Genomic DNA, 23351 nt, shown 5'->3' on the forward strand with positions numbered 1-23351 from the left:
ACACAAAAGGAGATTTCAGGGAGGAAAAAAGTTGCTTCTATTCTCTAGTACCTATAGAATTTAGGATTTATAACACATTTGTCACTTAAAATTATCTTTCAACATACATATGCTTTCTCTAAATTACAAGCTCCTCGTTCATTTGAAAATCTTCTAGAGAAGTGAGTGTGCCTGGCAGAGTGCTGGCCAGGTCCTCAGTGCACAGGGATTCGGTAGCACACCACTACTCAGCGTGCAGCAAGGCTATGTGTGACGCTGGCTGCTCTGAGGCAAGACCTGCTCATACAGGGACAGGGCCTCACACAGATGACCTCATATCTCATGTAACCAAAGACCACAATTTGCTATCTAAAGAAGCAAGTTTCAGGATTGCTTACTTGTGGGACGTCCGTTTCTTCATCATGCTTGCAGATACACCAGCATGGCCTAAAAGAGAAGTGAGTATGAGTCAACGAAAACTGAATAAAAAATAGTTCAAACTCAGGAAAAAGTTAACTTATGAAAAACTGCTATATAAAGTATGAAATTAAAATAAACCACAAGGGAATTCCCTGGTGGCCTATGGTTAGGACTCTGCGTTTTCTCTGCCGAGGGTCCAGGTTCGATACCTGTTTGGGGAACTAGGATCCCACAAACCACGAGGCGTGGCCAAAAAAACCCACAAACAGCCAACGTGTAACAAAACCATTTGTTTACTTATCTTTTAAATAGGAGCTATAAGGGATTCTGGGAAGATAAAATGACAGGGACAGCAGTTTATCTTCCTAAATCGGCCATAAAACACAAAACCAAAATCACATGGACAAAAACTACAACAAAAAATGACAATCCTAGTCATAAAGTACTAAAAGGTACAGAACTTGTCTTCCTGCCACAAACAACTACAAAATGGGACAAGAGATACGACACACCTGGATCCAAACATCAGGACAACAGGCAGCAGAGGACTATGGAACCAGGGAGCAGAAAACCCATGCAGGGGCCCCCACACCAACCAAGTGCATCCCGACAACGACTTGTGGATGACGGTTCGTGAAGGGGGGACCGAGAACACCGTGGTTCTGCTACCCTGAGAGTCAGATGGGAGTTGCGGATCTGAGTGCTGGCAAGGAGAGAGATCTCAGAGGGAGCTCCAAACATCTGGAAGGGGAGGGGTGGTCTTAAGTCTGGCTAGATATTAACCTGCAAAGGCATGAGAGTTGTTCAAAGTCCATCTAGCCACCTCTTTGAACACACAGGGCAGTCAGTAAAAACCATAAAAAGATAATCCCTTAACCAGAAGGATGAAGTAGCCCTAAGAATAAAAGCTGCTATAGACCCATCCTAGCACCTGCTTGCCAAAACAAACTCCAATATTCATTAAAGGACATCAATAAAACCCAGTGCTCCACAACACACTTCAAATGTCCAACACCCCAACTAAAATTATTAGACCTGTGGAAAAGCGGCAGACTGTAACCCCATAACCAAGCGGGTTACTACCAAAACGATGTAATTAGCAGGCAAAGATGTTAAAAGAACTATTAACAACTATGCTCAAATAGCTAAAGGAAGACATAAACACTTAAAATAGAAAAATGGGGGTGGGGTGGGGAAAAGAGAATAAATAAATGAAACTGGTGAAAAATACATGATCCAAAATGAAAGAAAAAAAAATCACTGGGTATGATTAATAGCAGATTAGACCCCACAGATAAAAAGACCAGTGAATGTGAGACATTACAGTACAACATACCTAAAATGGAACACAAAGGAAAAAACTGGGGGAAAGAAACAGCCTCAGTGACTTGTAGGACAATATCAACTAGCCCAACATAAATGAAATGCACTCCATGAAAGAGAGGACCGAGGGGTGAAGGAAGAAAAAGTCTGACAAAAATAATGGCAGAAAGTTTTCCAGATGTGTAAGTACATAACCATGGAGCCAAAGTAAGATAAAGACAAAGGAAAAAACCACACCAAGGCACATCCTAATCAAATTTCTGAAAACCAATGACAAACTATTTTAAGCAGACAAAGAATAAACACACCTTAAATTTAGGGAAACAGAAAATACTGGCTCCAGATTCGTTGTCAGAAACAATGTAAGCCAGAAAACAGTGGAATAAATCTTTAAGGTGCTGCTAAGATAAACAAAATAACCTACCTGTGGATTCAGAATACTATAGGTAGCAAAAATCTTTCCAACTCCAACAATATTGATAATTTCATTAAACATAATCTAAGTGAATCAATTAAGAGACCATATAAAGAAGGAAGAGACGATTATTAACATCAGACAAAGTAACTTCAGGACAAAGTTATCAGGGATCAAAAAGGACATTCCGAAATGATGAACGGATCAATCAAGAAGCCATACCAGGGAGTTCCCTGGTGGTCCAGTGGTTAGGACTCCAAGATCTCACTGCCGAGGGTCTGGGTTCAATCCCTGGTGGGGGAACGAAGACTCCACAAGCTGTGAGGGTGCAGCCAAAAAAACAAAACAAAACAAAACAAAAAAAGGGAAGCCATAACAATCTTAAATGTATATGAACCTTATTATAGAATACTGAAATATATGGACTTCCCTGGTGATGCAACGGTTAAGAATCCGCCTGCCAATGCAGAGGTCACAGGTTCGATCCCTGGTCCGGGAAGATCCCACATGCCACGGAGCAACTAAGCTCATGTGCCACAACTACTGAGCCTGTACTCTTGAGCCCACGTGCTGCAACTACTGAAGCCTGTGCACCTAGAGCCCATGCTCCACAAGAGAAGCCACCATGAGAAGCCCGTATACCACAACAAAGAGTATCCCCCACTCTCTGCAACTAGAGAAAGCCTGCGCACAGCAACGAAGACCTAACGTAGCCAAAAATAAATAAATAAATGAATAAAGAATACTGAAATATATAAAGCAAAAACTGACAGAAGTGACAAGGAAAAGTGACATAATTATATTTAAAAATATGAACGCTTCTCAGTAATTAATATAACAAGTGGCTAGGAATATCAGAAAGGATATAAAAGACCTGAACATCACAAACAGCCAACTAGGCTTAGCTGACATTTACAGAACGCCAATCCAATACTGCCAAAATAAAGATCTTTTCTAAGTTCACATGGGACATTAACCCAGATACACCATATGCTACTCAGAATACAAACCCTCAATACACTTAAAATAACGTGAAATCATACAAAGTATGTCCTCTAACTATATCAGAATCAAGTCAGAAATAAATAACAAGGTATTTGGAAACACCCCAGTATTTGCAAATTAAACAACAATCTTCTAAAACTTCATGGTTCAAACACAAAATCACAATGAAAATTCAAATATTTTGAATAAAAATATGAAAATGAAAACAACTTATCAATATCTGTGGAACGATGCAAAAGCATGCTTACTATATTGATCAAAATTCACGCTAAGTAACAAGATCCAACTGGGTGGAGGAAGAAGGCTTCTGGGTTTTCTGCAAAGTTCTCTCTCCTTGGCCTTACATTAAGACATGCAATTTTTAGACATAAATTTCTGTACTTACATAACATTTACAATTCTAAGACGTTAAATGAAAAAGGAGATATATGGTCAATTGGTCTGTGTAAGATTGTCCATTCTACTTCATAGATAAAAACAGCGAGACATTACCCCGATTGCTTAGACAGCCATTTTCCCCCACTTTCGCCTAGCATGCTTATATACACTGCATGAAGTGGGCAGCTCATAGATGAAGATAAGATACAGACTGAACAGAGAGCAGATCTATCCAGAGCATCCCTGGAACATCCCTAGGCTTACAGTAGATGAGTATAACGATATAAAAAATGCAGAAGTAGACGTGAAAATACAGGATTCGATCAAGATCTACTGGAATTGTACCTGGTGTCAGGACCCCTTCCCTTCCCTTCCACACTAACTATACAAGGAAAGGGCAGCTGACGTTAGCATTTGGTACGCCCCCGGCCTAACACCCACGCCGCTCCCTGAATCCTAGACGCTTAACAGGCCCCAGACATCGCCACACTCCCCACAAAGCTGACTTTCCCATTTAGATGAGTACCATGACAAAAACAATCTTCTGATCACTCAAGAAAAGGTTAAGTTGTTCGTAATTAATCCTTAATTCTTAAGTATGAATGGACAATGATCAATAGTCAAACAAAACAAAAAAACAAACAAAAAACCCAGTGGTATGAGAAAGATAAAAATAAGCATCACTGTTTGTAGTTCCAAGACCTACGAAGATTAAATAAAAGAACTGGTATCCTCAGGAAAACTGAAGATACTATAGTCATAAAATGGGAACAAGTGGCTATAAAAAGGGACAACAAGAGCTCTTGAAAATTAAAATAAATGAAGAGAGAGAACTTTCCATTTCCAGTCTGGCATGTTAGGAGCTTGGAAGTTATCACTCTGTCCTAACAAGGGCTGAACAAGCCAAAAAATCAACAACTCGTCTTAGATTGGTGAAAGAAGTGAGGTTACAAGGAATCACTGTCCCCAAAACTGGAGACACAGACAAGCAGATACAGAGAATCACAATTCATGGTAGCAGAATCCTCTGCAGGAACCAGTACCTGGGTAGGAAAACCTGAAAGGCAATTGACCAACTGCTAGAGGCTTGGTGTGGACAAGTCTGAAAAATAAAAACTCCAGGGGACCTAGTCATGGGAAGGCAGGGGCTCCACATTTTTGTAAGTTTTACCTCCAGAAGCACCATCAGGTTCTCACAGTGAAGAGCAGAGAAAAACCCCCGTTTGCTTTCAGCAGAGGGAAGGGAGAAGTACCCCTTTTGAAATACACCCAAGTATTCTGTTCTTACCAAGGCCTGCCCTTGAGAGAAACTATTTTATTGGAGCCTTACTGTATCAGGGCCTACGTGACCAGAGGGAAGGGAAATACCCAACTCCAACTCTCTAGCTGTCCCCTGGTGTGACAGGAGTTTCAAGGCTCAGCCCCCTAGCCACCCTGTAGGACACAAGAGGGGAGGAAACTGAGAAGCACAAGTGAAGGTCACAGCCCGGTGAGGCAGACTCCCTGAAGACTAAAACCTCATCACAGAACTACATAGTGTATCTCTCCCTCCCACACCACACCACCATATCACTTAAGGCTCATTTACCAGAGCTCCTTTTACCCAGAATATCATGTCTGGCTTTCATCAAAAACTGTGAGGCACAGTTTGAAAAGACAGAGCAAATACCAGAATCAGACTCAGATATGGCAGTGATGCTGGAATTATCCAACTGAGAACTTAAAATAACTATGAATAACATGCCAAGGGCTCTGTGTGGCTGAACCACACTGACTCTTGTCAGCTCCATCTTAGGCCCACAGTCCCACCCCCTCCCCTTTCTGCGTGACTGAGCTTTAGCTTACTCACAAGAAATGCACCCAAAGCAGGTTAAGTTTCCTATCAACTCTTACCCTTGCCTTCACCTGATATGAAAACTGGGAGAATATCTTTTGCTGATGCAGATGGTTAGTGGACATGAGACCCCTGAGGCGGGGAGGAAAAACCCCAGTCCCATCTGTGTGGGTGTGCTTCTCCCTTAGTAATGAGATTCCATTTTCAGCTTTGGCTCCTTTAAATCCCCCTGTACTCCTTTTGGTGGTATGGAGTGCAGCTGCAAACACCTATGGATGGTCGTCCAGCTGATCCTGCCTGTGTATAAGTCATCCCACAATAAACTTCATAATTGCACTTCATGACTGCTTCACTTTTTAGTCTCAAAGACTAAAAAAATTAAAGAACCCTGATAAATGGATAGATAGTCTATGTTCATGGATAGGAAGAACCAACACTGTCAAGATGTCAGCTCTTCCCAACTTGATCTGTAGATTAAATGTAATCCCAATCAAAATCCTAGCAAGTTATTTTGTGGGTATCAACAAACCGACTCTAAAGTTTATATGGAGAGGCAAAAGACACAAATAGCCAACAGGATATCGAAGTAGAAAAACAAAATTGGAGGACTGACATTACCCGACTTCAAGACCTGCTATATAACTACACTAATCATATCAGTGTGGTATTGGTGAAAGAACAAAGAGATCAATGGAACACAATAAAGAGCCCACAAATAGTCACCCATAAATACAGTTAACTGTTCTTTGACAAATGAGCAAAGGCAATACAATGGAGAAAAGACAGTGTTTTCAACAAATGGTGCTGGAACAACTGGACATCCACATGTAGAAAAATGAATTTAGACACAGATCTTATACCCACCACAAAAATGAACTCAAAACAGATCATAGGCCTAAATGTAAAACAAAAAACTATCAACTATAAAACTCCTAAAAGGCAACACAGGAGAAAATCTAGATAACCTCAGTTATGTTGAGAACCTTTTAGATACAACGCCAAAGGCACAATCCATGAAAGAAATAATTGATAAGTTGGACTTAATTAAAATTTAAATCTTTTGCTCTGTGAAAGACACTGTCAAGACGATAAGAAAATATTTGGGAAAGACATATCTGATAAAGTACTGTTATCCATAACATAAAGAGAACTTTTAAAATTCAGCAACAAGAAAACAAACTGATTAAACAACTTTTAAAAAATGAACCAAAAACCTTTACACTTCACCAAAGATACAGAGATGGCAAATAAATGTATGAAAAGATGGTCTATATTACATGTCATCAGGGAAATACAAACTCAAAACAATGAGATACCACTAACACACCTATCAGAATGGTGAAAATCCAAAATATGTATTGACAATACCAAATGCTGGAGAGGATGTGGAGCAACTGGAATTCCCATTCGTTGCTGGTGGGAATCCAAATCTGGAAGTTTCTCACAAAACTCTTACCATATGATCCAGCAATTATCCTCCCTGGCACTTACCCAAAGGAGGTGAAAACTTACATCCACATAAAAGCCTGCACGTGGATGTTCACAGGAGCTTTATTCATAATTGCCAAAACTTGGAAGCAAGCAACAAGATGTCCTTCAGTAAGTGAACGGATAAATAATCGGTACTATATTCAGACAACAGAATATTATTCAGTACTGAAAAAAAAAGCTATCAAGCCATGAAAAGACATGAAGAAATTTTATGACTCCAACTATATGATATTCTGGGAAAGGCAAAACTATGGAGACAATAAAAGGTCAGTGGTTGCCAAGGGTTAAGGGGGAGGTAGGGATGAATAGTTGGAACACAGGATTTTTAGGGCAGTGAACCCATTCTGCATGATACTATAATGGTGGATTTGTGTCATTATGCATTTGTCAAGACCCACAGAACATACAACAGCAAGAGTGAACACTAAGGCAAACTACAGGCTTAGGATGATGCTGATGTGTCAATGTAGTACCTTCACTGTTAACACACGTATAATTGAGTGTGGGATGTTGCTACTGGGGAACACTGGGGAGAGGTGGGGGGTACATGAGAAATCACTGTACCCTCTCTGCTCAATTTTGCTATAACTTAAAACTGCTCTACAAAAATAGTCTATTTTTTTTAATTCTTTAAAAAAAATAAAGAGGTACTAGACTTATTCTTTGACCATCAACACTGGGCTAGACAACAAGAGGTAAGTGATGCCTTCAAAACTGAGGTAAAATTATTTTGAATACAGAACTCGTAACCAGATAAATTACCAACTGGCATTTACAGTCATGTATGGGCTCAAAATTTAAACCTTAAACAAATCTCTCAAAATTATTGGAGGATACTCCAGAAATTGAGAGGAAAGCACTGTAAACACAGAGGATCTGAGAAACCATGTTAGAAGTTCAGCGCAGCTTCTGAGAAGTAGGCTAAGAGACCCATACAGATGGGAGCAAGAGACAGGGGACTCAAGGAAGATTTTCTCCAAGAAGTTGACTCCACACAATAGAGAGTATAAGATAAATTACTCATACCACAGACAAAAATTAATATCTCTGACATTAAAAGAGCTTCTGCAAGTACAGAAGAAAAAAATGGGTGAGATAAGAACAGAAAAAGGCCAAAGAGGCATTTACAAGTAACACAAGACATGCAGCCTCACACATACAAGTACACTGAGATATCATTCCCACCCATCAGATGGACAAAAATCTACATTGCTGACAACATACAACGCTGGTGAGACTCTGTGAGAAACACTTACGTATTACTTGCTGGTAGGAATGCAAAACGGTACAGAGCCCATTGAGGGGAATCTGGTGACATCTCACAGAATTACATACACATTTAAGATCTGATTCAGTTCTACCTCTAGAAATCTATCCTAATGGCACTGGCAAGACAAATGGACAAGGCTCTTCATTGCAGTTATTATTTCTAATAGCAGAAGAGTAGAAACAACCTAAATGTCCAAATAACTGACTACTGAACAAACTAATTTGGTACATCCACGCAATGGAATACTGTTCAGTTGTAAAGAGTCATGAGCAATTTCTCTATATACTGCTAAGAAGAGGTCACCTACACATACTGTTAAGTGGAAAAAGCAAATAACAGAAGAGTAGGTAGGTGTGTATATATTCACTGGGCACCGATGTCAGTTAGTTGTCAATGGTGGGTTATATCACCCATCTGAGGATCACAGATTTTCCAGTGGAAAACAGAACAAGACCCTTTATTAGGTAGCTACATCTATTTGTTGATTGAAATGAGAAAAAAAGCCTAATTTACAAAATAAACTGTTCAATGACTCACCAAACCATTACTTAAACTGTACTAAACCATGACAGGCAAGTAAAACTATATACACTCAAACTGTTGTAACAAGCTCATTCAGACACATATTCCAAAATAACCAACTTTTGACTTAACTTTGCATGGACTCAAATGTTCCAAGCATAAAGACCAATGTCTGTTCCAGCAACTCATTTGGATTAAAAATACCAATCCCCCTACACACCACACTCACTGCCTCCAATCCTATTAACTCACTCATTCCTCCCCTGTGAGCACCTTTCTCTCTTGTGAAATTTCCCTGGGAGGCTGTCAAGGTGACAGTCTCCCTGTTGATCAGCAATTTTAATTAGCCTGGCTTTACATGACCAGCAGTGGTCTCTGGGGGTGCCACTTCAACAAACAGAAAAAGAGTATGACTTTATAACTTTAAGGGAGAAATCAGGAAATCTGAGAGGTGTTAAATACTCTCATCATACAAGCAGGAAATCTGAAAATCCATCTCTGAAGAAAACATTCACAAGAGAAAACATTCACAAATAGAGACGAAAAGCAAAGAGACACTAAGACATTCATAAGAGGCAGAGCTAATTCAAGAAAGGCTTTTTAAAAATGCAACTTACAGGGGCTTCCCTGGTAGCACAGTGGTTAAGAATCCACCTGCCAATGCAGGGGACACAGGTTCAAGCCCCGGTCCGGGAAGATCCCACATGTCGTGGAGCAACTAAGCCCATGTGCCAAAACTACTGAGCCTGCGCTCTAGAGCCTGTGAGCCACAATTACTGAGCCCGCATGCCACAACTAGTGAAGCCCACGCACCTAGAGCCTGTGCTCCACAACAAGAGAAGCCACCGCAATGACAAGCCTACACAACGCAACGAAGAGTAGCCCCTGCTCGCCACAACTAGAGAAAGCCCGCATGCAGCAACGAAGACCCAATGCAGCCAAAAATAAATAAATAAAAATAAATAAATTACAAAAAATAAAAAATAAAAAAAAATAAGTTTCTAGAGAAGAGGGAAAATAACCACTGGACACATACAAAGGTTCAGAAATGAAAATGGCATACAACTTCCCCAAATAGCAACACTGGATCTCAAAGACAATGAATGGAGCAATGCCTGGAAAATTCTGAAAGAAAAAGTTATTTCCAACCTAGAATCTTCTCCCTGCCAAATATAAAGCATGAGAGTAGAATAACAACAATGTTGATACAAGGTCCAAAAAAACTTCCATCTTCTATGTGCATTTTTAAAAATTCTTATTAGAGACAATTTCAGGAAATCTGAGAAGTGGAAAGTAAAGAATATGAATGAATCACTATACATTCTACTTGCAGCTTTAACAATCAACTCATTCACTGCCTACTCTTGAAACTTTTGAAGACGTACATGCTTTACCTAGGCAAGAGTACACACTAAGAGACAAAATGCATGGGAACCAGGAGGAAAGGAGAATCTAACGTACAAAAGAGGAAAAAGAAATTCCAAGGATGACAATGTTGCATCAGGTCGAGAGAATAATCAACAGATTAGAAAAGGACAGAAGGCGCTAGGAAAAAATCCTCTAAGAAAAACACGAACAGATGGATTATCTATCACATTTGGCATGCAGGAAATTATACTGAGAGGAGTTTTCTAAAGCTGTTGGAGGGTTTAAGAGACTTCAACTTGCAAAGAAACTTAAACAAATAGAAAAAAACTAAAGCAATCACTAAACTCCAGGAAAAACATAATGTGCAAAAAAATAATCATACTTCATTACTTGACTCAAAAGTTCAGTACTTATGCAGTAATCATGATAGAAACAATAAGTACCATTTTAGCCAAAACTCAGAAAGCTAATAAAGAAGTAGTAAAACTGTCCCTGTTTGCAGATGACATGATGCTATACATAGAAAGTCCTAAAAGATGCTACCAGGAAACTACTAGAGCTCATCAATGAATTTGACAGTTGCTGGATACAAAATTAATATACAGAAATCATTTGCATTTGTATACACTGAAAACAAAATATCAGAAAGAGAAATTAAGGAAACAATCCCATTAACCACTGCATCAAAAAGAATGTATCTAGAAATAAACCTACCTAAGGAGGCAAAAGACCTGCACTCCAAAGACTGTAAGACACTGATGAAAGAAATTGAAGACGAAAGATATACTGTGTTCTTGGAATGGAAGAATCAATATTGTTAAAATGACCATACTACCCAAGGCAATCTACAGATTCAATGCAATTCCTATCAAATTACCAATGGCATTTTTCACATAACTGCGACAAAAAATTTTTTTTGTATGGAAACACAAAAGACTGCCAATAGCCAAAACAGTCTTGAGAAAGAAGAGCTGGAGGAATCATGCACCCTGACTTCAGATTATACTACAAAGCTACAGTAATCAAAACAGTATGGTACTGGCACAAAAACAGACATAGAGATCAATGGAACACGATAAAAAGCCCAGAAATAAACCCACACACTGATGGTCAATTAATCTACGACAAAGGAGGCAAGAATATACAATGGAAAAAAGACAGTCTCTTCAATAAGTAGTGCTGAGAAAACTGGACAGCTAAATGTAAAACAATGCAATTAGAATATTCTCTAACACCATATACAAAAATAAACTCAACTGGATTAAAGACCTAAATGTAAGACTGGATACTATAAAACTCCTAGAGTAAAAGAACACTCTTTGACATAAATCACAGCAATATTTTTTTGGATCTGTCTCTTACGGTAATGGAAATAAAAGCAAAAATAAACAAATGGGACCTAATTAAACTTAAAAGCTTTTGCATAGCAAAGGAAACCAAAAACAAAATGAAAAAAGACAATCTACGGATTGGGAGAAAATATCTGCAAATGATGCTACTGACAAGGGATTACTTTTCAAAATATACAAATAGTTCATACAGCTTAATATCAAAAAAACCACCCAATCAAAAAATGGGCAGAAGACCTCAACAGACATTTCTCCAAAGATGGCATACAGATGGGCAACAGGCACATTAAAAGAGGCTCAACATGCATTAATTAGAGAAATGCAAATCAAAAGTACAATGAGGTATCACCTCACACCAGTCAGAATGGCTATCATCAAAAAGTCTACAAATAATAAATGCTGGAGAGGGTGTGGAGAAAAAGGAACCCTCCCTACACTGTTGGTGGGAACGTAAACTGGTACAGCCACTATGGAGAACAGTATAGAGGTTCCTTAAAAAACTAAAAACAGAGCTACCATATGATACTGCAACCCGTGCACCCCAATGTTTGTAGCAGCACTAATTATAATAGCCAAGACCTGGAAGTAACCTAAATGCCCGTCAACAGATGAATGGGTAAAGAAGATGTGGTACGTATATACAATGGAATATTACTCATCCATAAAAAAAAAATGAAATAATGCCATCTGCAGCTACATGGATGGACCTAGAGATTATCATACTAACTGAAGCAAAGACAAATATCATATGCTATCACTAATATGTGGAATCTAAAAAAATGACACAAATGAACTTACTTACAAAACAAAAATAGACTCACAGACACAGAAGACAAACTTATGGTTACCAAAGGAGACATAATGGGGGAGGGGGATAAATTAGGAGTTTGGGCTTAACATATACACACTATTATATATAAAATAGATAAACAACAAGAACCTATTGTACAGCAGATGGAATGATACTCAGTGTCTTTTTTTAAAAAATATCTTATTTATTTATCTATCTGTCTATCTGTCTGTCTGTCTACGCCAGGTCTTAGTTGCGGCAGTCGGGATCTTCGTTGCAGCATGCGGGATCTTTAGTTGTGTCAGGCGGGATCTTTTAGTTGTGTCATGCAAACTCTTAGTTGCAGTATGTGGGATCTAGTTCCCTGACCAGGGATCGAACCCAGGCCTCCTGCATTGGGTGCATGGAGTCTTAGCCACTGGACCACCAGGGAAGTCCCAATATAATCAATACCTTGTTAATAACCTATAATGGAAAAGAAATCTGAAAAAGAATACATACATATGTACATGTATATACACACAACTGAATCTCTTTGTTGTATACCTGAAACTAACCCAACATTGTAAATTAACTTTACTTCAATAAAAAAATTAAATATTGACTTCATTATTAAAAAAAAAAAAGGTTAATGGGAGAAAAAGATGTTATGTGAAAAAGCCATCATCCTCAACAGGTTTCAATACATATCTAAATTTGTCAGATCAAGAGAAATTTGTATACTCATTTACAAATTTTGAAGGTAAACATCAAAATAAATGGAGTGCCTACTTGTTGATATAAGTCTTCGGCACTACTTGACATTTCACCCATGAATTTTTATTGGTTTGATAAAAATAAAATCAAGGTTTTAAAAATATTTGACCATAGCAAAAATAGTTGTTAATCTGAGTATTAGGCACATGGATATCTATTACTACCATTCCCTGTACGTATCAGTATAATGTCATAAAAGGAGGAAATTTGCAACCTTTGGTAAACTAGTAAAAATGAAGGCTAACTTTTCTAAAGGAAAAAAAAAATATGAAAAAAGTTTTACTGTATAAAAGGACTTGCTGCCCAATGTCGTTAGGTATATATAAACTACCACTTTAGTAACCAATTAAATTCCAACATATTTATATAAATAAACCTAAGTTATTTTAAAAATAGAAATCTCTGGAACTTCCCTGGTGGCGCAGTGGTTAAGAATCCGCCTGCCAATGCAGGGGACATGGGTTCGAGCCCTGGTCCAGGAAGATCCCACATGCCGCAGAGCAACTAAGCCCATGTGCCACAACTACTGAGCCTGTGCTCTACAGGAGCCCGTGAGCCACAGCTACTGAGCCCACGTGCCACAACTACTGAAGCCTGTGCACCTAGAGCTCATGCTCCTCAACAAGAGAAGCCACCACAATGAGAAGCCTGCACCCCACAACGAAGAGTAGCCCCCGCTCGCCGCAACTAGAGAAAGCCCGTGTGCAGCAATAAAGACCCAACGCAGCAAAAATTAATTAATTAATTAATTTAAAAAAATAGAAATCCCTAATATGTTGAACTAGGTACATAAAGAGAATGTAAAAAATTCAATTTTCAAATTTTTATTGATCACTCACACCCTAATGTCAAACACTGTCGGGTATTAGGAGTTGCCCACTGTGGTGGTTTTAAAACATGACCACAATTCTCTGACACTTCTCCCATGGAGCAGAGTACATGCCCACTCCCTTGAACCTGGGCAGACCTCTGAGACTGCTTCAATGAACAAAATGCAACAGAAGTGAACCTGTATGACTTCCAAGGCTCCAAGAGAAGAGACCATGCCACTGTGCCTGTTTCTCCTGGGATACTTGCTCTGGGAGCCTTCATGTAGTAAGTCCAGCTACACAATGGCCCACAGAGGAAGAGAAACATCCTAGGAGCCTTATCCACTGAAGGCCCCCACTTTAGCCTTTCAGAGGGCACCAGACTAAGGGCATAGCTGAGGCACCATACCAACTCTGGAATGCCTATTTGGGCTTCTTGCTGCATGAGAAAAAGAAACCCCCTTTGTGTGTGAATTTTCTTTATTTGTAAATGGGCATATTTGTTACTGATACAGGGATTTAAAAGTAACAAAGCCTTTGTCTATGTTAACAGGAAAAATGATTAAGACTAGTTTATAAGTAATACTGATCAAGGCATCAGTAATCTCTCTAAAATAGAGTATAATACACAACAGTGAAAAACAATAAATGACCCCAGGATTTCGTATGTTAAAATATTCAACAATAGGCTGATTAGAATTTACAGAGTACCTACTTTGTCTTTAGCACTATGCCATATGCTCTAAAAAATATCAAAGAGTAAGAAAATGTAAGATCAAAGTACTGGCTAGGATTAGACAATCTCTCCCTTAACAGTAACATCTCTTGGTTTAGCTCCTTCAATTACTTACACCATACTACACATCACTTTAATCAATTCTCTCTCCTAAGAATTTGACTAAATTAGTGAAGAAAATAGGAGTGCTGAATTTAGAATGGTGTGCATAAAAAGAACTTGAGGGTACGAATTACTATTTCAAATGACAGAAACATGGGGCGTTCACTGATCAACAAAAATTTGACAGCAATTTTTGCAACTAATGAGATAGAATAAACATTTCGTTATAAACAGTATGATCAACAAAAAAAAATGCTTTTTGCAGAGCAGCTATAATGTGCCAGGCACCTACCTAAGCACCTGACACACATAAACACATTTATTCTTCATAATAACCCCAACAGATACATACCATAACAGTCCCATTGTTTAGATGAGAAAAACCAAGGCTTAAGAAGATACAAAATGCACCAATGTTTATACAGCTAATAAAAGAGCAGGACAGAGCTGATGAGCCGAGTTGGAATTTAAATAGCAACCTCTCAGGTGACTTACACTTCAGTCAGTTGCCACTACTGCAAGTTAATCTTACTGACAAATATTTAACAGTTAAATCAATATTATCTTTACAAGAGAGGAACTAAAATCAAAGAGAAAAGAGAAACTTAAAAATCTTAATCCCTGTGGCTCTTCTACAAAGGAATTCCAAACACTACAGTTAATAAATAAATTCTAAATCACATAGCAACCACTTGTATGATTAATAGTAATTTTCCTAGCAGAATTCTCAGATTCATTTATCAAAGAACCTTAATATGTTATGACAGGTTTTTTCCAATATTCAAATGTATTTCTGGAACGGAGAAAAACATAAATCTTAAAGAAAATGCTACTTACCTATTTTATTTTGTAGCCTATAAGATTTTTACCTTTGCTTTTAGGGTGGACAAAAATCATGCAAAGTCTAAACTTCTAGTATCGGCTGTGTGCCACAAAAATAAGAATTAATTTCTATTAAATATTCATTTCATTTCCATACATTTCATTCCAGTAAAGTTCTTTCATATAAATACACAAAAAACTGAGCTTACCTTTTTCCCTATAAATATCCTAAATCTCACTAAATCTAATACTCAGCTAGTCATCTCACTTTCACATCTTCTTTCAAAAACAAATGATAAATCCTTTGTTTACTATAATCCTATAAGTATTTACAATTCACTTGCTGTATTTACTGGACATCTGTAACTTACTGCAAGAGACCACAGGAAAAAAAAAATTAATATGATCCCTACCTTTCCAAAACCTAAACCTGTTTCTTTCACATGTGTATGTGTTTAAAATACTGGAAATCACAAAGCTTTAGGAATAGCAAACCACTAGGAATTACATGAGAGCATTTCTCATTTTTACAACTGTTTTAAATTTATTGTACTAAAGTGTAGAACTGCACTGCCTACCTGCATCAGCTCTGGACCGCTGGCCAGGTGTCTTCCCGAATGGGGTCTTCATTCATCTGTATTTAAGTGAGCAGCAGAGCTGCTGGACTAGGGTGAAAATTCAGTATGCTCCAATTTGAAACTTTTCACAGAATTTCAATGTTCTTGTTAATCCATCATCCCAAGCGCCTTTTTTTTTATAAGTTCAGCAAAAATACGTGAAATCCTAAGTACTCTGTAAGACAGTGAAATAATAGTTCATTCATTACTAGAGCATCACAAAAGCAAACTACTCCGAGTAAGCCATCAAACATGACAAATTTTAAACGCAACATCAGCTAAAATACACTTTGCCGGGAAGCAATTAACTTTATTTCCTCAGAACTCAGTGCCAAGGACGACACAGAGGAGCAGGAGAAAAGGAGGTACTAGACCCCTCAACAAGGAAAAGTGCAGTTCCTCACGGGTCAACTGAACATAATACAGCATCTGGCTTCCCCCATTGTATCCCAACCCATTTTGCTGGCAGCCAATCCGTTTTGCTGGCAGAAGTCAGAAAACGGTAGACACTGGCATGTCAGAAAAGATTTAGACTGGCAGGGCCCATATTCTTGATGGGACACAAAAAAACCCAGCAAGGCACTGGAGCGGGCAACAGAGGTGTGGCAGGTGCATGGTGGAACAACAGCTGGAGGGTGAGGCAGCACTGGAAACTACTTCAAGTCTGAGCCACAGCTAGAGGTGTGGTCAGTAAACCAGCAGCCTTGGGCAAAAGAAGGGATTGCAGCCAATAAGACTTCGCAGTTCCCTTTCTGCTCCCAAGCTTCGGGAAACCAGAGCGGAAGATGCAATAACTCTGGAGAAGCCTCAAAGAAATTTCCACACCCATGCAAAAAAGTTAAGTCAGTTTATCATTTAAATGAAATTTGGGTCCAGTTTACAGTCCACGTAGTAAAACATATATGGAAACGTATTCTCATAAAGCACAAAAATATCCACCACAAATTTCACTGAACCACATGTCTACGTTCAGTTCTCGTTATTAGTCATCATGTCTACATCGTACAGCCATGCATTCACAGGTTTAAGAATTGAAGAGAATGCATTTTCTAGAGACTAAAATTCAACAAAATAGTTAAAATAATTAAAAAGCCTAAATAACAAGGGAGAGAGGAATCATTTCAACTGGCAAAAATTCTTAACTATATAAAACTTCAAGGGAAATTTAAAAACAAATGGCTTTTATAATTCATTTAATGAATATTCAGAATGCCTACTGTTTGAAGCTTAGGTAGGAGGAGACAGACAGTACACAAATAAGTAAGGAAAAGAGACAGTATTTCAAGTGGCAATAAGTTATACAGGCATGCCTCAGAGATATTGAGGGTTCAGTTCCAGACCACCACAATAAAGCAAATATTGCAATAAAGTGAGTCACACTAATTTTTCGGTTTCCAACGCATATAAAAGTTATGTTCATATTGTACTGTAGTCTATTAAGTTTGCAGTAGCATTATACCTGAAGAAAACTATGTACATACCTTGACTTAGAAATACTTTATTGCTAAAGATGCTAACCATCATCTGCCAATGCCAGGTTGCCACAAACCTTCAATAAAACAAGGTACGCCTGTACAGAAAAAAACATGGAAGCAGCACCTTTTCTGAAGGTGACTTTTCCCATGCAAGGTTCCTGTGCTCTTCCTAGGAGCTACAACCAGCCTGCCTCCCCACCCACTGAGCTAAGGAAACGAAGTCTAGGCTGTCATGACAACAAAGTCTAGGCTGTCATGACAACAAAGAAGTACACTCGTCTTTCCCAAGGCCACCCAACAGATATGTAAGCCTCGCATCAGTCTACCTCTTTCAACACCAGAAATCTCAGCTTCCCCATTCAATTCTTCCAACTCTGATGTATCTTTCCCTACTGGAACCCTACAGCCCTCTTCCCCCATCTGCCCAAACCTCTCTGCTGCCTTCTGAAAGGCAGTCTGTCTGTAGCAAAAGTCTATCTAGGGTCCCCTCCATCCAGCAGCTCTCTCCAAAGTGGTTGTTTGTGTTCCCCAAACAACCTTACTTACACAATTTCTCCTACCCCAACACCCCAACGTGGAGGCAAGTGCCATAGCACTAGTAGTAACAGGCCCCCCTTTTCGCTGCAGTCATCTACCTATTAATCCTCTAGTCATCTGCACACACTCTTGAAGATCTTGTTTTCCATCACATTCTTGGCAACATATGATCCTTTGAACAACGTGCCCCCTTGGTTCTCTGACATCCTCACTTCAAACTACCTACCCAACTCCAGCCAACTATCTCCATAGCCACAACCTCAACCTTCTCGTCACCAATGACTACAATACCTCTGGAATCTTTGTTTCAAGCATCTCACACACAAAACCACCTCTGATCATTCCACTTTTCCTACACCAGCAGTCCCACTCCAACAAGTCTGATGCAACCACTACCTCCAAACTACAGCTTGACCTTTATCTTCCTTGGGGACTAACTTCCCTCATTACTCAGCTTAGATTCCACAGATGGTCAACCACTATAGTGACTCCCTTGCTTTTCTCTTCCTGTCACTTTCTGGCAAAACCCTAACCCAACTCCTTACCTACTGCACCCACAATTTCAGCCATTAAATGGGGCTGAAAAACTTCAGCTTTATAATCTCATATCTCAAGTGGGCATTTGACAATACCAAGCCCACCCTCAGCAGATACGGTTCCTTTCTGCTAGTTAGACAGAAGCAAACAAAAGAGAACTACTCATCTTCCCACCACCAAATTCACCAGCTGGTTGGTAGCCTCTGCTACTATAATAACAGATAAACTGTGTTTACATTCAACCCTTTCATATGTTTTATCAATCCCATCTCTATCTTCTCTATCAATTTCTGTTCTCATCAGTATACAATAAATAATGCAGTATTTCCCAATTTTAAAAACATCCCATGACTCTGCTCCTTTTCTCTGACACTCTTTACAAAGCTGCTTCAAAGACTGAAGAATATTTTAATCTACACAAGTATCAACGTTTCTTAACTTAATAAATCAACTTGGTTCTATAACATGAAAATTTTAGCTTACTGATGGTCTAAAGAGTATGCACCCTTCTCACTAGCAGATTTAAGCTTACCTTGGTATGATTTTCTACTGCTTACCACTTCATTAAAATTTTCAGGTTGAACTTGTTATAATACTTGTAAAAAGTATAAGACACAGATTGAAAAAAAGAGTTGCAGAAGAGAAGGATATAGGAGCTTTTTGAATAATATAAGAAAACAAAATTCCAGATAAAAGTCCTTCCCCATTTTTGAGTTGCAATTACTATTCCAACTGCTTGATCTTATATCTTAAATCCTGAGACAGCACAATCTCATTTCTAAGATAGCAGGAGTCATAATTTTTTTCAAATATTACACAAAATGTTGTCAAATGGAGCTTAAATTGAAGCCAATAAAAAAGATAGTTCTGTATTCAGGACTAAACCCAACAGATTGCTAACACCATTCAGTGAAAGGCTGTTAAAGAATAATGTTGCACAGTACCAAAGAATCACCCCAAATTACCTGTTGATTATAAATGCTTCTTGACAATGGAGGGATCAAACAATTCAACACCACTAATTGTGAGCCAACCACATTTTAGAGGCTTCCAGATGTGATGTGATGCAAAGTACATCATATCATTATAAAACATTCTTGCCAAAAATGCTTTATCTAAATCTACTTGAGCCTCTAGACCTAATTCCCAGTTTTTAAGAAATACAGGTGATACAAGAGAATGTGAGAAGTTTCTACAAGACAAATGGAATATACTCTTTAAAAGGTCAATGTCATAAGAAAAAAAGGTAGACATACTGCTCTAGATTAAAAGAGACTAAAAGCAGACAGCAAGCAAACCCTGAATGAATGGTTTGGAGGAGAAAAAGCTATAGAAGACATTGAAGTCGGTGGAAATTTAAATAGGGTCTATATAGTAGATGACACATTATGGAATTATCATTAACCTTTAAAAGCACAATAATGACACTGTAGTTATACATGAGAACATATTTATTCTTAGGAAATACATGCTGAAATTTCTACAGGTAGGCTGAATTAATGTCTGCAAGTGAATTTCAAATAGTTCACGGAAAGAAAGTGATACATACACAAACAAAAAAGTGAAAATGACAAAATATTAATTTTTGAATCTATACAAAGAACATACTAATGTTATTCTCTGAACTTTTATTTCAATTTAAAATTTTTCATAAAGAAAGTTGGGGAAAAGAAGATCCTGGATTTATTTCCCTTTGCTATAAGTCCATCTGTATTAAATATAATCAACTACCCAAGCATGCAATTTGGCTAAACAATCTTTAAAACATGTCATGAATTTAGTTTTGAAACTCAAAATATTTCTATAACCATCTCAAAGGGGATCACAAGATTCTCACAATTTCACAAACAAGTGTCCCCAAGCACATGCCTGTATGTCACACACTGCTATACACGCATCAACTCAGACTCTACACAACCACCATAAGGCACACACTATACCTGTTCCATTTTGGAAATTAAAATCCTACGGCACCGGGACTTCCCTGGTGGCGCAGTGGTTAAGAATCCACCTGCCAATGAAGGGGACACGGGTTCGAGCCCTGGTCCGGGAAGATCCCACATACCGTGGAGCAACTAAGCCCGTGAGTCACAACTAATGAGCCTGCGCTCTAGAGCCCGCGAGCCACAACTACTGAGCCCGTGTACCACAACTGCTGAAGCCCACGCACCTAGAGCCCGTGCTCCGTAACAAGAGAAGCTACCACAACGAGAAGCCCGCACACCACAACGAAGAGTAGCCCTGGCTCACCGCAACTAGAGAAAGCCCATGTGCAGCAATGAAGACCCAATGCAGCCAAATATAAATAAATTTATATATAAAAAAAACCCCTACAGCACCTTTGTTATACAGCAGAAACTAACACAACATTGTGAAGCAATTATACTCCAATAAAGATGTTAAAAAAATAAATAATAAAAAATAAAAACCTACTGCACCGAAATTAAAACGCACGTGGGCATATAGACTGCAAGTAGCATAGCTGAGATAAATTTCTTATTTTAAAAATAAACACAGGGACTTCCCTGGTGGTCCAGTGGTTAAAGCTCTGTGCTTCCACTGCAGGAGGCATGGGTTCGATCCCTGGGGGGGAACTAAGATCCCACATGCATGCCGCAACTAAGACCTGGAGCAGCCTAAATAAATAAATAAATAAATATTAAAAAAAAAAAAGTTACATATCAAAATATTTGCTGCCAGCTGCTATCACCAAACAGTGTTATTTATAAAAAGAAAATAAATTTATAAAACTGCTTAAGCAGAAGTGCCATGTTCCAAAGAAGTCTCAGCACTAGTGGAAAAGTACAAACGGCTAAACACATCAAGTGTTAAGCTGAAGTTTGGGCTGCCAACAAGTGTCTTAAAGTTGTCGTCACAAAGGGTTCAAAGTGTGGGGAGGAATATATGTTATCACAAATATTTATGTGAAAAACGACATATGGCTAAAATCTGAAAAGGACCTGAATATTAAACAAGAAATAATTTTCTTTATTTCTTAATTATGATATTGTAGTTACAAAGAAAAAGTCCTCATTTTTAAAAGTATCATGTCTGCAATTTACTGCAACTTTCAAATGGCTTAACAACAAAAAATGTGAGTATAACAAAATGTCAGCAAATGAATCTCAATGGAAAACATACAGGTATAACTCAGCTATAGGTTTAAGTTTTCAATGTACAGCAAGTTTCATTTAAAAAGTTTGGGGAAAACAGCAGAGAGAGAAGAACAGCAAAATTTGGAATTGGTGGCAACAACACAGATTTACTGTAGGTACTCAAAAGTCTGTAGCTTATGTCCTAAGATGTGATTTTTAAAAATAGATTAAGAAAAAGTGGTAGGGTTTCCCTGGTGGTGCAATGGTTAAGAATCTGCCTGCCAATGCAGGGGACACGGGTTCAAGCCCTCGTCTGGGAAGATCCCACATGCCGCGGAGCAACTAAGCCCACGTGCCACAACTACTGAGCCTGTGCTCTGGAACCCGTGAGCCACAACTACTGAGTCCGCGTGCCACAACTACTGAAGCCCGCGTGCCTAGACCCTATGCTCCACAACAAGATAAGCCAGTGCAACGAGAAGCCCACGTACCGCAACCAACAGTAGCCCCCACTCGCCACAACTAGAGAAAGCCCGCATGCAGCAACGAAGACCTAATGCAGCCAAAAATAAATAAATAAAATAAATTTTAAAAAAAATTATTAAAAAAAAAAGGTGGCAAAATATTTGCAATTCCTGAATCTGGATGGTGAGTATACAAACGTTCGACTGTGTTTCAACTTTTCTATATGCTTGAAAATATTCACAATAAAATGTTGAGAGAAAAAGGGTCAATAGTTTTAGATTATATAAATCTGGAAAGAAAAAACATTGTATTACAACTCAGAACCTTCCTAAGTACCCAAAAGAATTCACCAGAAAGTCCAGTCACAAATGTTTCAATGGATGGCATGTAGAAACAGCGCTCCAGAGGTCTCCAGCGTAGGCTGTCCCTTTGGCTAAAACCTCAAGATTAAAACGAAGGGCTGTTTGAACACAGCACTGTTAATTATCCAGTGTTTGGCTGTAGTACATACCAAGTGTATATCTGAAGGCCTTCAGGGCCCCAAACTCTCATATCAATATAAACAAAATTATTAAACAGCCTAAATCATGAGACATCTAACCACCAAGTTCTAATATAGGAGTTCTTAAGGATGGACAAAATTCACAAGTATCATGAATTTGGATGAGGGAAAAATTCTATCTTCATTTTCCTAACTTTCACCTGAATTATATAGCAAGCACTTCCTTCCATCATGAGCATATGAAACCACATGATTTTACCAGTATCCCTGACTTTCTCAACAATAGAAATCACAGATCTTTCCACCCCACTGCATTTATTACAGATCTCAAAACAGCTTTTAAGCTCATCAATTACTTCGTTGTTTTTTTTTTTTTTTTTTGGCTGCATTGAGTCTTTGTGGCTGCATGTGGGCTTTTCTCTGGTTGTGGCAAGCGGGGGTTACTCTTCCTTGAGGTGCGCGGGCTTCTCATTGCGGTGGCTTCTCTTATTGTGGAGCACGGGCTCTAGGCGCGCGGGCTTCAGTAGTTGTGGCTCGTGGGCTCTAGAGCGCAGGCTCAGTAGTTGTGGCACACAGGCTTAGTTGCTCCACGGTATGTGGGATCTTCCCAGACCAGGGATTGAACCCATGTCCCCTGCATTGGCAGGTGGATTCTTAACCACTGCGCCACCAGGGAAGCCCTCATCAACTACTTCTAAATTAAGTTATGAGGCCTGCCACAGAACAAGACATGACCGGAGTGGATCAGCCATCA

The 23351-nt window shown here is 38.8% G+C and overlaps 1 protein-coding gene across 1 annotated transcript in view; it reads right to left on the minus strand.

The window, feature by feature from the left end:
- SPIN1 (spindlin 1) overlaps nucleotides 1-23351 on the minus strand; it is a 64555-nt gene that overhangs the window by 25784 nt on the left and 15420 nt on the right. Inside the window, 3 exon segments of the mRNA XM_082471360.1 lie at nucleotides 378-426; nucleotides 3391-3481; nucleotides 15948-16161. Of these exon segments, the coding sequence (XP_082327486.1) occupies nucleotides 378-426; nucleotides 3391-3481; nucleotides 15948-15953 (146 nt within the window). The 5' untranslated portion in view covers nucleotides 15954-16161.

The sequence above is a fragment of the Balaenoptera physalus genome, assembly GCF_965194825.1.
Source record: "Balaenoptera physalus genome assembly, chromosome: 7".
Taxonomy (NCBI): domain Eukaryota; kingdom Metazoa; phylum Chordata; class Mammalia; order Artiodactyla; family Balaenopteridae; genus Balaenoptera; species Balaenoptera physalus.